At 38.4% G+C, this 16,286-nt stretch overlaps 1 protein-coding gene across 1 annotated transcript in view; it reads right to left on the bottom strand.

Annotated features, from left to right (window-relative positions):
• Positions 1-603: 603 nt before the first annotated feature.
• The window catches only part of LOC144594712 (uncharacterized), a 35,002-nt gene continuing 19,319 nt past the window's right edge, over positions 604-16,286 (bottom strand). The window contains exons 3-4 of the mRNA XM_078401555.1: positions 6,154-6,307; positions 604-1,080 (exon numbers count right to left, since the gene is read on the bottom strand). Coding sequence (XP_078257681.1) covers positions 1,018-1,080; positions 6,154-6,307 — 217 coding nt within the window. The 3' untranslated portion in view covers positions 604-1,017. The remainder of the gene's footprint in view (positions 1,081-6,153; positions 6,308-16,286) is intronic.

Below are 16,286 nucleotides of genomic sequence, written 5' to 3'. Positions count from 1 at the left end.
AAAATCAACCACCAGCAGCCATGTAACTATCGGATGGTTCTCAGAGAATGCCAAGCTTATGTCCACACATCTGCCATACACATGTGGACTCACTGTGTGTCAAGATTTTAAAATGTTAACTGTTTGCACTAACGTTGAATTTACTCGATATTTTACTGACACCGAGCAAATATCTTATCGAATTCATGTCTGCAAGCTGAAGAAAGAAACAGAATTTGTAATCTGGGCCAATTAAGATATATTAACAAGTTTGTTGAATTTGGAATATTGGCTGTTTGGATGTTTTGATCCAAATATCAATATCAGCAAGAGGATGAATGATTTCCAACATTCCTAGAGGGAAAGAGAGGTTGAGGAATACATCCTTCTTTCTGCGTGGTTGTTAATCCATTAATGTTTTAGTGGCATTGCAGTGATTGGGGCTGTGATCCAAGGAGACACGTGCCTGATAGTGCGTGGAGGAGCGAAGAGAAGCTCACGGATTTCGGTTTTGTGAAATTGTTTTACTGTTTAAGAATGGACGCAGTTAGAAGATGAACACGATTAAAAGATGAAGTCTCTTGCCATTTACAGATTTTGAAGGACGTGTTATTTATTTGGTAATTATTAAAGCAGCAAGTGTAAAATACCATTACAGAGTACAGGTAGATAAGACATGTGCTAATGATTCTCAACTAACCTACTTCTAATGATATAAAGGATAAAGTGATCAGAAACATAGCATTATTAGCACACTGGATAATATGAGTTTGTAATACAAACATATTGTCGAGTATATTTCCATTTAAATTGTTTATTTTATTTGTTGCATTATGTAGGTTACAAGCATCAGAATACTTGTTTATTAATCAAAAGTTGCAGTAGTATCTGCCACATACCTTTGCTGGATAAATGTCATTGGCTTTTGGCCAGATTATCTAGTTTGTGTGTCATGGGGGAAAAGTAAAATACATGATCTATCTTGCACTGGTGAGTTATGACTGGTGCTGGCAGATCATGAAGTAGCACTGACGGTGGTCAAAGAGATGCCTGTGGTCCAAATGATCCCAGTCTGCCAACTATAGGGTATGAGCTTTCAGTCTGGAAGAGAACAAAATGAGAAGGAAAACAAGTAACAGAACAAAAATCTCCACAATTTAATTACACATTCCTTATCTGCAAGCCCTCTGAAACATATTAACAAATACATACTCTTAAAAAAAATCTTTATCAAAGGATAAAGGGCAATACAGCAAAATTTTAAAGATGATAACCAACTCCTGTTAATCCTCATCTGCTAAAGTATACAAAGTATATGTTATAAAGCTGACTAGCTGCACAGATAGAACAGGTGTGCTTCAAAAGATGATCCGTTTTCAAAAGCTGTGGGAAATGCCCTTTTAATTATTTCAATACAATTATGAACTAGAAGGCTTTCTGTGATTTTATTTTTCAACTCAACTACCAAGAATGCTTGAAGAAGATCATGTGTGGCTTTAATCCGACTGAAAAGCTGGAGTGATTTGGACCTTTGCAAAAATCTCGCTGCTATGCAGCCATGGCTAATTCACACTGCCGCACTCGAAATTGCTTCTGCCAGCCTGCTTTATTCAATATTGTTTTTGTTTTCATTTTACTTAAGAAATATGGTTGCAGTTCCGGATCTGAAGGGAAATACAGCAACACAGATCCATTTTAACTCTTCTAGAGAAAGTGTTGTCGAAGAGTTTCACCATAGCCTTCATTATAGTGGCATAATGTTTTAGATATCTTGAACGAAAGAATCTTATTTTTCTTAAAACCCAATTGAAGAGGATTTAAGTTTCATGAATAAAGTTAGCCAAATGCAATGAGAAATGTTAAATGTAATATATATTGCAATTAAAATATATTATTCTGATTAAGTGACTTTGAGCAGAAGCGTATCGTACTGATTTCTAGATTACAAACTGATTCTCAAAACCAGCCAAAGCAAAGCAGGCATTCAAAATACTTCAAACGTTATCATATTAAACTTAAGCTACACCTAATAATAATCAAGTATTTACAATCGAATGAAATCTCCCTGTTTCATGACCATGGGATTACATGAAAATATTAATAGAAGGGATTCATTTTGTATACAGACTTGAATCTCTAAACCATTGCAAATTGCAAAGTTGAAACTTTCTATAAATTAAGTGTGTGCCAAGGAGATGACATTCAATAAAAATACTTTAACCCCAGATCCAAAAATCAAATATACTTGACATTTTTCTACAATACAAATGCAACGTTCACATCTGTAGTAGAAAATAAAAGGGATAAAACATTTTAAAGCAAATCAATTCTGCCAATGCACCAACCTCCATCTCTCTTCAACTCAAGTGTTTTATCACTGAGAATGTATCCATAGTTTTAGCAACATAGAACTTTTGTTTTGATCATCAGAATACAAATTTGATATTTTTAGAATAATTTTTTCTGCAAATTATTCTTACTACTTTTTAAATTCTATCTCCTTTCAAAAGCAGATCTTTAAACACAATCTGAGACTATCAGAAACTATATAATTCTACATTGTTTTTAACACCTATTGCATGTGAATCCTATGAATTATGAATCTTCAGTTTTTTATTCTAACTTTTATCTCACTATTCAATACAGTTCCTTTCAATGAAGCTTGTCAGACCACAGACATCATCAAAACCTAGATTCTTCAGTTATTTTTCTGTCTACCTTTAAATACAGACAGATCATGCCTCTATAGAGAAAAAAACCAATTTGAACCTCAGAATTCCAGTGCATTAAATTAAGATTAAAAATTTCCTAAAGATAGTTCTCAAATCGACAACACAAATAGACTGAACGTGGTACTAAACTGTATGTGGTGAGGTCGAGGTTTCTCTGTTTCAAAGGAGGTTGCGGGGGAGTGGAGTCAGGGGCAAGGATTCATTTACCCACGAAAATATTTTGGAAAAATAACCCATAAAATAGTTCCTCACAGTACTAAATACTCTATTGATTGCTTCTAAAGTAAACGAGTAACGATTTTTTTTTTAACCCACTCATGAGGGGTAAATAAATAAATGTGTTCTTCCATATCTGAGTTCCATAAATAAATACACATCTACATGTAACATTGTGAGCTACTACTTTCCACCCCGTGTCATATGTTGAGGCTTCTTTTTAGCTGAAGGATAGGACATGGACAAAACGTAAGGAAGGATTAAACTAATTTGATTCCTTCCATCTTTAACATGCAGCTCTGCAACAGTATTTAGTCAATTCTGTTTCAATTTAAAGTTTAAAGTTTAAAGTTAAGCTTCTGTGAGAACCAAGCTGGTACTCAGCCATAATCTGTTTCTTATATCATTTGCGTTATGAAACAATGATATTCAATGCACACAAATTAAATAACTATAGCTCCTAGAACAATTCCAATCTAATTGCAGAAAAAGAATAACGCATGCTATTTCATTTTCTCACGCGAGTAATTTGCTATCTTTCACAGTATCCAATCCCTTGATTACAGTTAGTAATACGATTTTCCTACAAAGTTTTTCTCAATGTTTTAAAGCTTGGTCCCAGTTTAACATCATTTGATATTGTTCTATTATTTGAATGATATTGCAAAAAGCTAAAATGTCACTTCAAGCTAATCAGAAATAATATGTAATAAAATTGGTTCCATTGATTTTTGCAAAATCTTTGGTAATATTGATTTTTCTATTCAACATTTTTTTTTGTAATTTTCTGAAGCTTAATTTTCATGATTGTACTGCCATGCAATTTGAGTAACAAGTACGCAAATTTAGGAAATATATCAGGTTTTGCTGAACCGTGTATGAAAATTTCTGCAATAAAGCTGTAAATGACAACAAAAATTCAGGTGGCAGGGAATTTTGTGCAGTAATATTTACAACTTAAATATCATTGGGATGGTAAATTGTGAAGAAAAAGTTTTAAAAAAACAGTATTGCCTAGCAATTCCTCGTGTCAGTGGCACTCATATTATATTTGCAGCAGAGCTTGTTTCTGCTTCCGAAATTAATTCTATTGACAATAATGTCTGTAGATTGTGTTTAGTCTACCCGACTGGGATGAATTTCCAATTATCCATTTGTTGCAAAGTTAAAAGAAAAGTTGCATTCTGAAGGGCCAGCTTCAGTGATAGAAAAAGTGACGAATCATCAGCTTTCTGCTTTAATGAATCAAGTAGTTCCACATCGACTAGCGAGTGCAGTTAAAAGCAGAAACCTGGAACTTGCTCTGATTTGTCTAGCTCCTCCATGAGCTTTGTTAAACTGATACCTTGCCAATAGACTTCCCATTCAAAGTGCACAAGGGCATGAATTTACAACATTCACATACTAGTTTCTCACTGAAGTGACAGCCAAACAATTTCTCTGGCCCTAAACACTGAAAGGTTTTCGTATGCCAATTTCTTAAAATGTTGAAAATAGTATTTCTTTTGGTATTTGCTTTCTATTTCTTTTAATCTTTTTTTATCTCTTTATTTTCCTTTCGGCAAATAATTTCACATTGAATAAAGTATTCTTATGGGAGTAAAGGTAAAGTAAAATTACAAAGATGGACAGGCATTCTAATCATGCAAATTTGTCTTCATTTTACATGAAGTTTGGATAAATATTGAGTAATTTTATGTTTTGAGCATATTATTCAAAAATACATTTCCTTTTGAATATGTGTTCAGTTGCTAAAATCCTAAGAAGGAGCATTGATTGTAATCTTTTTTCTAATGTATCCTAATTCATTCTTCCTGCCTTAGACTCTGTATGGCACCTGAGGATACTTTAAGGCCGACTGGATATGGAGTAAATGTTTAGCCTCTCCTGTTCCCACATCATAGACATATAAAAGCACAACACCAAAAAGGGACTCGAAAAGGCAGCAAATTGATGTAAATGAGTGGATAGGAAGTCCAGGGGAAATTTTAGTTATAATAAAAGTTTGAACATGGTTTTATAGCAATAACTACAAATCTAAACCATTTCCTATTTTATTATCTTTCAGCGCTAGTCCATAACTAATGGCCAGCAATTTATTTTAACAACATTTTAAGCACCGTGAGGCAATGAGAAATGCAAGATTCAGGCAAACATTAACAGATTACAAAAAAAGACGCAAAGTGCTAGAGTAATTCAATGGGTCAGGCAGCATCTGTGGAGGACATGGATAGGTGATGTTTTGAGTCAGGACCCTTGATCAGACTCAATACGGTGGTAGACACAAAATGCTGGAGTAACAGACTGATGGATCTTCAGATCAGTCTAAAGGAGGGTCTCGACCCAAAACGTCACCCATTCCTTCTCTCCAGAGATGCTGCCTGACCTGCTGAGTTACTCCAGCATTTTGTGTCTACCTTCGATTTAATCCAGCAACTGCAGTTCTTTCTTACTCAATGTATATACGGGTTTGATAACACAATTGGGGTTGTTACTGGGTGAGTGGAGGGTTGTGCCTTCAGAGACAGGGAGATTGAAGTGGGTAAAGAGAGTGGAGACATTAAGATGTGTCATGGCGCGTGGGCAGTTGGAAATAAAAAGGTCCAGGGAGGATAGAAGTGCGGCAGGGTGAGTCCGTGAAGAGGAGGAATGTTGGAGATGGGAGATGAGGTTGGCACTGGGAGGTGAGAAATTTATTTCATCGACATGCGTGGAGATACCTTTGGTAGAGTTGCTGCCTTCCAGCACCAGAGAGCTGGGTTCAATCCTGACTACAGGTGCTGTCTGTACGGAGTTTTTACATTCTCCCTGTGACCGTGTGGGTTTTCTCAGGGTGCTCTGGTTTCCTTCCACATTCCAAAGACGTACAACTTTGTAGGTTAATTGGCTTCGATAAAATTGTAATTCGTCCCTGGTGTGTAGGAGAGTGCTAGTGTGCGGGGATCGCTGGGCAGCGTGGACTCGGTGGGCTGATGGGCATGTTTCCACACTGTATCTCTAAACGAAACTAAACTAAACCAGAGCAACCTATCTCACCTCCCCATCACTCCCACTACCAGACAATTCTGATGCTCAACTCTAGCTCTACATATGTGTCTGATATCAGGGACGTTTAAACCAGGTTCAAATAAATATACTTCATTTAAAACATAATAAGTAATTAAAATATAAATTAATTGAAAACTTTATTGCTAATTGAAATAGAAACAAAATGAAAACTGCTCACCTTTCCCATCCAGGCCAGCAAATGTAAAACAAGGAGCCAGATACGAGGTGTATCCAGCACCAAGAACCTCCATCGACTGCAATGGTGACTCTCGGGATAGTGCAAGAGGTCAAATGTCCCAACGCCTGTCCTCCAGCATGGTCTCACTTCTTCACTGCAATGTACAAGCATGAGAGTCACGTGGATGCTGACCCATGAGTATTCCCTTACCGCAAGCTCTCCTCCAACCCACAAGTAACTGCGTGCATTTCAGGCCAATCCATCTCAATCAACTCAACCTGAACTGTGGTCACAGATAAAGCAACCATATTGGGGCAAGGGCATAATGCAGTTGGTTGAAGTTGTATAAAGTCACGTGAAGAAAGTTGAACCATTTATTTCACGAAATGCTGTGTAACTATCTTTTTGGATTTAATTCCTCGTCTGTGATATGATAGGCCTACTCTGCCAAACATAAGTTAAAGATCTACTGGTTGAATTTACCAACTAACTCTGCTTGATAAGGAACTGTAGTTTAAATGCAAATGGGTTCAAGATTTGAATGTATTATTGGTGATCTTACAGGACAAAACGCGACTTTATGTTAGTGGAGTTCTCTTTTACTTAAGGGCATTTGTAAGTCCAACATCGTGGTTCAGCTGATGGAGCTGCTAGTTCACAGCGACAGAGAGTGGCGTTTGATCATGATCTCGGGTGCTGTCTGCGTGGCATTTACCTGGGGTTTCTCCCTGCAACAGCATGTGTTACATCTGGTTTTCTCCCACATATCAAAGACGCGAGGTGAATCGGTAAATTGCCCTTAATGTGTAGGGAATGGATGGGAAAGTGGGATAACACAGAATCAGTGTGAAGAGCTGATCAATGATCAGCATGGATTCAGTAGGCAAAAGGACCTGTTTCCATGTTGTGACACTAAACTAAGGACAGTAACAAACAAAGAATTCTGAGCACTAATGCAGGTATTAGAATACGACAGCCAGTCTATAACTTGGATGGAGCTCAAATTATTGAAACTTTCTGTATTGTATGAGTGTAACATGCACTGTATTTATAACAGTCCGGGATTATCTGGAGCAAGACAATTCATGGCAACTGTTCACACCATATGTATTAAAATGAATAGAGTCAGAGTCATACAGTGTGGAAACAGGCAGTTCAGCTCAACTTGCCCAAACCGACCAACATGTCCCGTCTACACTAATCCCACTTGCCTGCCTTTGGCCCATATCCTTCTAAACTTGTCCTATCCATGTACCTGTCTAATTGCTTCTTAAATGGTGCGATAGACCCTGCCTCAACCACCTCCTCCGGCAGTTCCTTCCATACACCCACCACCATTTGCGTGAAAAGGTTATCCCTCAGAATCCTTTCAAATCTTTCCCCCTGCACCTTAAATCTATGCCTTCTGGTTCTCGATTCTGGTTCTGGTTCTCTCTGGGCAAGAGACTCTGAGACCGTGTGCGTCCACCCGACCTATTCCTCTCATGATTTTGTACTAAATTAAAAGTTCTAACTGAGAATTAAAATGCAGCAAAACAAAAAGAAAGATTTCACTCAACTAAAAGTGATTATTTGGAATATAAATTTAAATACTTTTGGATCAAATACCTTTCTTTGTATGATACTGATTACCCAATTTCAAAATTAACATTGAGATGACTTATTTTGCAAAGTGAGAAACCAGACCCATCCACTCCCATACATGAAAATCCATTCACTAATTGTACACAGCAGAGAAAGCCCTGCAGCTTTAATGGCACTGCTAGGCTGAGAATCATATGTGCACGATCAATTACATTGACAGCAGGTGATCAAGGGCTCAGATGACCCATTAATTTCCAGTTAATGTTGCATTGACAAGAAAATAAGCTCAAGTCTCTGAAAACCATAAATGCCGGTGCGCTTGAATAAGATAGGATGGCACAGTGGTGCAGCAATTAGTGCTACTGCCTCAGAGATTCACAACCCAGGTTCAGTCCTGGCCTTGGTTGCTGCCTTGTATAAATTCTGCACATTATCGCCATAATGCATGGGCTTTCTCTGGATGCTCCGGTTTCCACCCACATTGCAAAATACTTTTTGGTAGGTAAATGGGTTGCTGTAACTCCCCCATAGCATGAGCTGACAGTAAAAAGAGGCAACAAGGGAGTTGGTGGGCATGTTTGAGGGCATAAGTGTGGGATGGAGAGTTATAAGGAGAGGGTGGGTTGGGATTAATAGGATTGTTCATCTGGAATGCCATGTATATGATGTGGTTATCAACTGTATCTTTGCCATGTGCATCATTGGAGTGGATGCACAAGCCCAGTGTAAATCATGGCTGAGAAATTGACTCACTGTCTGCAGTTGCACCTTCTGGTAAAGGAGAGGGAAGAAAGCAGTATGGATCCGAAGGAGGAATAAAAACATTTCTTTAGGTTTCTGCTTCAGATTTGTCCTTTGGCATTCCAGCTATGTAGAGAATGTCACAAAGTGCTGGAGTAACTCAGCATGTCAGGCAGCATCTCTGGAGAACATGGATAGGTGTGTTTTCATTTGAGATGAGACTGAAGAACGGTCTCGAACCGAAATGTCACCTATCCCTGTTCTCCAGAGATGCTGCCTGACCTGCCGAGTTGCTCCAGCACATCACATTTTTTTGTGGATTAACCAGCATCTGCAGTTCTTTGTTTCTATATAGAGAGTGAGAATGTCCAAACTTTCCAAAGTGTTTCCTGGGCAATATTTCAGAGGCATCGTAACCATTGCTCTACATTAAAAAAAACTTTACTGAAATTACTTTATGAATGCTTCTCGTAGTAAATAATATATTTGGAAACACACCCAACCACAGCTGGGTTGATTTAAAAACATATATTCCATTCAATGCTCCTTCTTAGGATTTTAGCAACTGAACATATTTTCAAAAGGATTTTTTTTTGAATAATCTGATTAAAACATAAAATTAACTCAACATTTATCCAAACGTCATGTAAAATGAAGACAAATTTGCACGATTACTCTGATCAGAATACCTGTCTAGCTTTGTAATTTTTCTTTACCTTTAATCCCATAAGAGACTATGACCGTATTAAATGATTTGCAAAATTGAAGAACACAAATAAATGTCTGTAGAACAAACTATAGTTAAATCATTCATTTTGTTTTCAGCTGAAATAAAATGAAGAGTACTTCACTTGATATTGTTTTGCTTGTTTTATAGACACCTCAGAAAACAACTGGAATTCATTGAATGATGAAAAATATTTATATTCTAATAAAATTATTTGCTCAAACAAAAGTTATGATGAAGTTATCGGCTAATTAAAATGAATATGATTTTATATATGTTTAAAATAAGATGCTATTTGTTCATATTTATTTGCAGAAATTTCTCAAGCCTTTTATTATTCATAGAATCGATATGAATATCTTCAGCAGATCCACTATCATTGTGAAATAGTTTGTTACCTAAAATCTGTTTTCTAAACACTAAACAGGTCATATTTCTTCAGCTATAGTTTCATTTAACAAATTTACTTCAATGGAGATCTGGAAGATGTGCAAATTTAATATCGGACAAGGTGTCAGAATTGTTTATAATTGCCTCAAATAATAAAAAACTTAACTTGTCTGCTAATAAAACCTGCTTTATAATAACAAACATATGTTATCAATGCGACTATAACCTGAACCCAGTCAAGTGTTGGTTCTACTTTGGGATATTCAAATGGAAAGATAAATGATTATCTTTCTAAGGGGAAAAGCTTCATCTTTTCTCACCAGCACTGAAGACATGTTCAAGTATCAACCACACACCATAGACATCTTCATCCTCAGTCAACCCTGGAGCCAAATGGATAACCAGTGGCCAAAATTCGTGCATCAGTTTTAGAACTTGTGACCAAAGGCAAATTTCTTCTTGTGAATTTTTTTCCGAAACTTGTTTTTTTTTCTTTTGTTATATTACAGTTGTTGTCACATGCCAACATGTTATCTACATCATCTGCAGAGGGAAAAGCTGATGAGTTGCTCCTTACATCCACTACTTATCATTCATGATGGGCTTTTGACGGCACTGGGCCTGTACTCGCTGGAGTTCAGAAGAATGCGGGGGCAACCTCATTGAAACGTACTGAGTAGTGAAGTGGATGTGGAGAGGATGTTTCCACTAGTGGGAGAGTCTAGGACTAGAGGTTATAGCCTCAGAATTAAATGCCAGTCCCATTTACCCACGTTTGGCCCAGATCCCACTAAACCTTTCTTATTGAAAGTAGACACAAAATGCTAGAGTAACTCAGCGGGACAGGCAGCATCTCCGGAGAGAAGGAATGGGTGACGCTTTGGGTCAAGACCTTTCTTCAGACTCTGACGTCACCCATTCCTTCTCTCCAGAGCTGCTGTCTATCCCGCTGAGTTACTCCAGCATTTTGTGTCTACCTTCCTATTCATACACCTGAACAAATATATTTTAGGTTGTGTGAGAACGTAACATGCAAAGTATACAGTTTAAGAGAATGGGAGGAAGCCATCAGTACATTTAAGAAGAGCATTTATTTTCTGATACAACACACTAACCTGTTCATCTTTGCCACATGAGTGATGGCATCTTCAACACATATTAACACTTCCATGAAAGATAGTTAACACGCGCTATGCATGGTGATTGCAAAACTTAACAAAAAATAATTGTAAAAAGTATCGTCAACAGAATTATATGTATTAGTATTGGTTTATTATTGCCACACATACCATGATACAGTGTAAAACTTTGTTTTGCGTGTGATCTAGGAAATCATGTTGTACATGAATACATCAGGTAGTGCAAAAGAGAAAGTAAACAGACTGGAAAATATTGAGCTGCAGAAAAAGTGCAGGATAGCGGAGTCAGGGGGGTATGGGGAGAAGGCAGGAACGGGGTACTGATTGAGAATGATCAGCCATGATCACATTGAATGGTGGTGCTGGCTCGAAGGGCCGAATGGCCTACTCCTGCACCTATTGTCTATAAAAAAAGTGCAGTGGCTCAACGCGGAGGATCGTAAGATCAGAAAGTCATACTGGGCATGCGAGAGATTCACTCAAGAGTCTGTTAACAGCGGGGAAAAAAGCTATTCTTGAATCTCGTGCATGCGCTTTTGTATCTCACGCCTGATGGGAAAGTGGAAAGAGAGAATGAGCAGAGAGTGAGTGGTTCTTGTTTATGTTGGTTGCTTCCCTGAGATGGAGATGGAGTTGATGGGAGTGGTTAGGCTGATTTGTGTGATGAACTGGGCTACATTCACAATTCTACAAATTCTTGCAATCTGGGCAGAGCAGTTGGCATGTCAAACTGTGATGCATCATCACAGGGTGTTGTCTATAGTGCATCTGTAGAAATTGGTAAGAGTCATTGGAGACATACAGATTTTCATTGTCTTCTGAGAAAGTAGGGGTGCTGGTGTGTTTTCTTGCCTCTAGCATCTATGTGGTTGGACCAAGACAAATCCTTGGTGATATTTACACCTAGGATCTTGAAGCTCTCAACCATCTCTACTTCAGTACTATTGATGCAGATTTGGGCATGTACTCCACCCTGCTTCATGAAGTCAATCACCAGCCTCTTCATTGCCCTGAGATTGAGGGAGAGGTTGCTTGCTTGGCTCAATACTACTAAGATATCTATCTCCTTTCTATACTCCACCTCGTCATTCTTTGAGAACCGCCCAACATCACTGGTGTCATCCGCAAACTTGAAAAGGGAGTTGGAGCAGAATTGGGCTCTTAGTCATGAGTATATAGGGAGTAAGGGGAGAACACAGCTTCCTGGGGCACAGGTGGTGAGAATTATTGGATAGGTTTTTTGTTACCTATCCTTACTGATTATGGTCCATCGATCAGGAAGTCAATGATCCAGTTTAGTTTAGTTTAGTTTAGAGGTAGAGCATGGACCAGCGATCCCCGCACATTAACACTATCCTACACACACGAGGGACAATTAACGAGGGACAATTAAAAGTACGTCTTTGGAGTGTGGGAGGAAACCAAAGATCTCGGAGAAAACCCACGCAGTCACAGGGAGAACGTACAAACTCCGTACAGACAAGCACCCATAGTCAGGATTGAACCCGGTTCTCTGGTGCTGTAAAGGCAATTTTAAGGCGACTGCCGGCAACTAGGCTGTCGCCGACAGTTCGCCGGGTGTCGCGGGCATGATCGTGAGGAGTCTTCCAAGAATCGTAGTGGATCTCAGCGCGTCTCTGAGAAATCATCCGGAGTGAAATTTCTCGGCGACAACTGGCTTGTCGGCAGGTATCGTTGCTTATTGCGGGCGCTGTCGTATGCTGTCCCCAGGTTTGCTAGGGTGTCTTAGATGTATTTAGAAGCACATTATATTAAAATAAGTAAAGTCTTTTCAAAATACCATAAAATGCTTGTGTTTAACCAATTTATTTACCATCAGGATATTTGACAGGTAGATTGGAGGCGACAGTTTGACGGTCAGGTAAGCGTGGGAATTTCGCGATGTTTATGGCCATCAGCCATTACATTTAAAGTGGGCTCCCAACCCAGAGATGCAACCCAGAAACCAGATATGCATCTCCCGTACATTTTCAAAGAATGCCCACACACTTTTCACCAAAAATCCACTTAACCACTTAAAAATAAAAATAAATTTAATACAGCTATTAGTAAACTGGAAGTAAATCCAGTTTATGCCTTGTTACAGTGATGCTTGGTATTTAAGTAACCCATACAAGGTGTTATAGTTCAAAACTCTCAAGTACTTACCGACTTGTCAGTGATTTCAGCGAAAATTAGGACGCTGGAAAAGCATTGACAGCGTGGGAATTTTGCGATGTTTCCGAAGGCGCTGTAATCTCGACCTGACTCGGCATTGTCGTGGTCATTGTCGTCGGGTAAAAGAAAAGTTCGGTGATCTGCTACGACTTTGACAGTCGCCGGCAGTCGCCTTAAAATTGCCTAAAGTGGGACAGGCCCTTAAGACAGTAGCTCTGCCGCTGCATCACTGTGCCACCAGTAGCATAGGGGACTGCCGAAACCTAGGCTCAGATGTTTGGAGATGAGTTTAGATGGAATGATGGTGTTAAATGTGGATCTATTGTCAATAAATGTGAGTCTGATGTATGAATAGTTGTTATCCAGATGATCCAGGGATGAGTGTAGTTACAGGGAAATTGTGTCTGTCATGGCAATAGGCGAAGAGTGTAGTAATAGGGAAATTGTGTCTGTCATGGAATAGGCGAATCGCAGCTGATCAAGGCTCCCTGGGAGGCTGGAGTTGATGTGTGCCATGTCCAGCCTTTCAAAGCGCTTTATGATGGTGGATATCAAAGCCACCAGGCAATAGGTGATCTACTTAAAGCAGTGGGAACTTCAGATTGGCGCAGGGAGAGGTTAAATCTGGGGACTCCACCCAGGCCATTTGTTTTGTGCGAGTTCATTCTCAGGAAGGCCAATATAATGTCTGTGATGTAGGAAAATAACTGCAGATGCTGGTACAAAGCGAAGGTATCACAAAAAGCTGGAGGAACTCAGCGGGTCAGGCAGCATCTCAGGAGAGAAGGAGAGGGTGACCTTTCGGGTCGAGACCCTTCTTCAGTCTGAAGAAGGGTCTCGACCCGAAACGTCAGCCATCCCTTCTCTCCTGAGATGCTGGCTGACCCGCTGAGTTACTGCAGCTTTTTGTGATACCTTCGATAATGTCTGTGATAGTAATCGTGGGTACAGGTACACCTAATGCTGTCAGGGCAGGTAATGTCATTCCATACATATATGAAGAATATACTATATTTAGATAATTCTACTGATTATTGGTATAACATTTAGTTGGTCTGAACAATGCTTCAAAAGATCGGCAGATGGATCATGTTAGAGATAATTTTCATATTTACCATCATCTTGAAACAACGCCACTCAATCATTACATCAGGCAGAAGGGTGATCATAAATCTCAATATCATTGTGCTTTCTACCAAAAAAAATCAACAGAAATATCAGGGAAGGATTCAAATTATTAACATATTCTCCCATCAATTTCCCCAAACATTAGCAAATCATAATCACATTTTATGATCTTGCATTTCAGACTACTATGGGATTGCATTAGCAAAGAAATTCAAGGTTTAATTGGAAGAGATATGAGAATTTAGGCAAACCTATTAAACATAAAAGGCAAATGTGAGGAGTGATTATTGTAGTTAATTAGAAAATGTAAAACAGATTTACATTGACAAACATATACTGTTGTAAAAATTGTCAAATTCTGCAGCCAAATGATTTTGATTGAAACATAATAAATTGATTACTAGATTGATTATTATTAACAATTATGCTTCAGAACAGTGTGAAACAAAATTAGGCAAGATTTCATTGTCCTATTCAAAAACCAATGTTTTTTTTTAGACACAAGAATAATGGATGATTGGACCTTGTTTAAATTATTACAAATTAATTTACCTGCCAAAAAAAGCTTCATAAAACTGACATTGCTTTATATATGCTGGGGAAATAGAGCCAACTACATCGTATAAAAACCAAATCACTATATTTGGGGGTTTTTTCGTGTAAAACCCCGTCTAGGCATTTTTTAATTAACACACCCAGCATTTACTCTAAGCATGATTCATCTTTTTTTTTTAATCACAGAAAGGCAAAGTGCATGCCACAATGACCCTGAACAATCATGTAATCAATTTTAAAAATATTCACAAGTGCCTTTTAGGATACCGTAGATGGATAATAATATGCAACACCACTAATGCTCAAAGGATAGGTCCGTGAGAATAAAATGAAATTAGGGAAAATGTGATGTTATTGGAGCGCTGTTCACATCTAGACCAGGGATTGGGATAAGGACGAAGTTAATTGCATTTCCAGATGACAAACCGCTCACCTCAGAACTGAATGGCTCTTTATGAAAGCTATCAGTAATAAACTGTAAATCTCAGCTATGATTGCAAATAAAGGTCATGCCCCTTGTGCTGCTGATGTCCCTGTCTTATTATATTCCCCAGATCCTTTCCAGTCCTGAAGGTGCCTAAGCTCAAAAAAGCAATCAACACTGAAAATATTTTTCCCCCCCTTTTTTTCTCGTGACACCCATCCCTATACTTTGATAATCATAAACGTCTCATCTACAAAACAACAGGAATTTTGATCCTTGGGAGAAAATCACTGCTTAACCCTCACACGCCAAGCTGCTAAAAGATTCCGTCAAAAGCAGCTTCCCGGCTAAATTGAAATGCATAGTTCATGTACCCCATGCCTCGTTCAACTGATTTTAAAAACGCTTTCAGTTTTCCAATTTGAATCATTTAACACACTTGGAATAGAATCACACCGATGTGGTATTCAACGTGCGTTTGTAGTGCAAGTTATAGAATAAGTTACAGGTAGTTTTGTGGCAATATAATTTTATTATGCAGTAAATCTGATAGGTTTTTGGGGGTCTTACAGCTCTTGATTGATGCATTGTCTTCTTCTGGAATCACAACAAGAGGCAACTTAGTAAATGGACCTTCCCGCGTCCGCTTCGTGCAGACCACGGCTGTAAATTATTGGAGTAACATCCAACATTGTGCCTGTGATGAATTTTGGCAGGATAGTTATAAAAACTTCATATGTCAAAAAGAGAGAGGGAAGCAATCAGATAAGAGGAATGGGAAGGTGGGGGGTGGGGGGAATCGCCATGGCAATCACAGGTGCGTAAGATGTGTCCAATGTCCAAACCCGCTCGAAAACGCGTACCTGAAATGCGACGCTTTGCTGTTTTGATTTTCTTTTTTAACGTTCCCCCCCACCCCCCCCATCTATAATGAGGCCCTTTTTTTTGCCAAAATTACCATGTAAATCAAAGTGATATGTAAGATGCAATTTGTAAATCTAACAATTGATTACAAATTCTGTTGCAGGCTTCTCCTACCTCCACAAATCAAAGGTTAATTACTTATTTGGATAGTGGATTATTATTTAAATTAGAGAGGTTGTGTTACTACATATATTAATGGAAAAATAAATGTGAGGGTGTCCAGGGTGTTATTTTACCGTTACAAATCATAGAATATAACACAAGGCTTTTTTCTTCTTCTCACTTTTAAAACTGTGCATCCAAATCAATATAATGTCACTGTGCAGTGCAAAAGTGTTTTCAA

Source organism: Rhinoraja longicauda, chromosome 6, assembly GCF_053455715.1.
Source record: "Rhinoraja longicauda isolate Sanriku21f chromosome 6, sRhiLon1.1, whole genome shotgun sequence".
In the NCBI taxonomy this organism is placed as follows: domain Eukaryota; kingdom Metazoa; phylum Chordata; class Chondrichthyes; order Rajiformes; family Arhynchobatidae; genus Rhinoraja; species Rhinoraja longicauda.
Note: the sequence above shows the minus strand (reverse complement) of the source record. Positions and strands in the feature narration are given on the sequence as shown.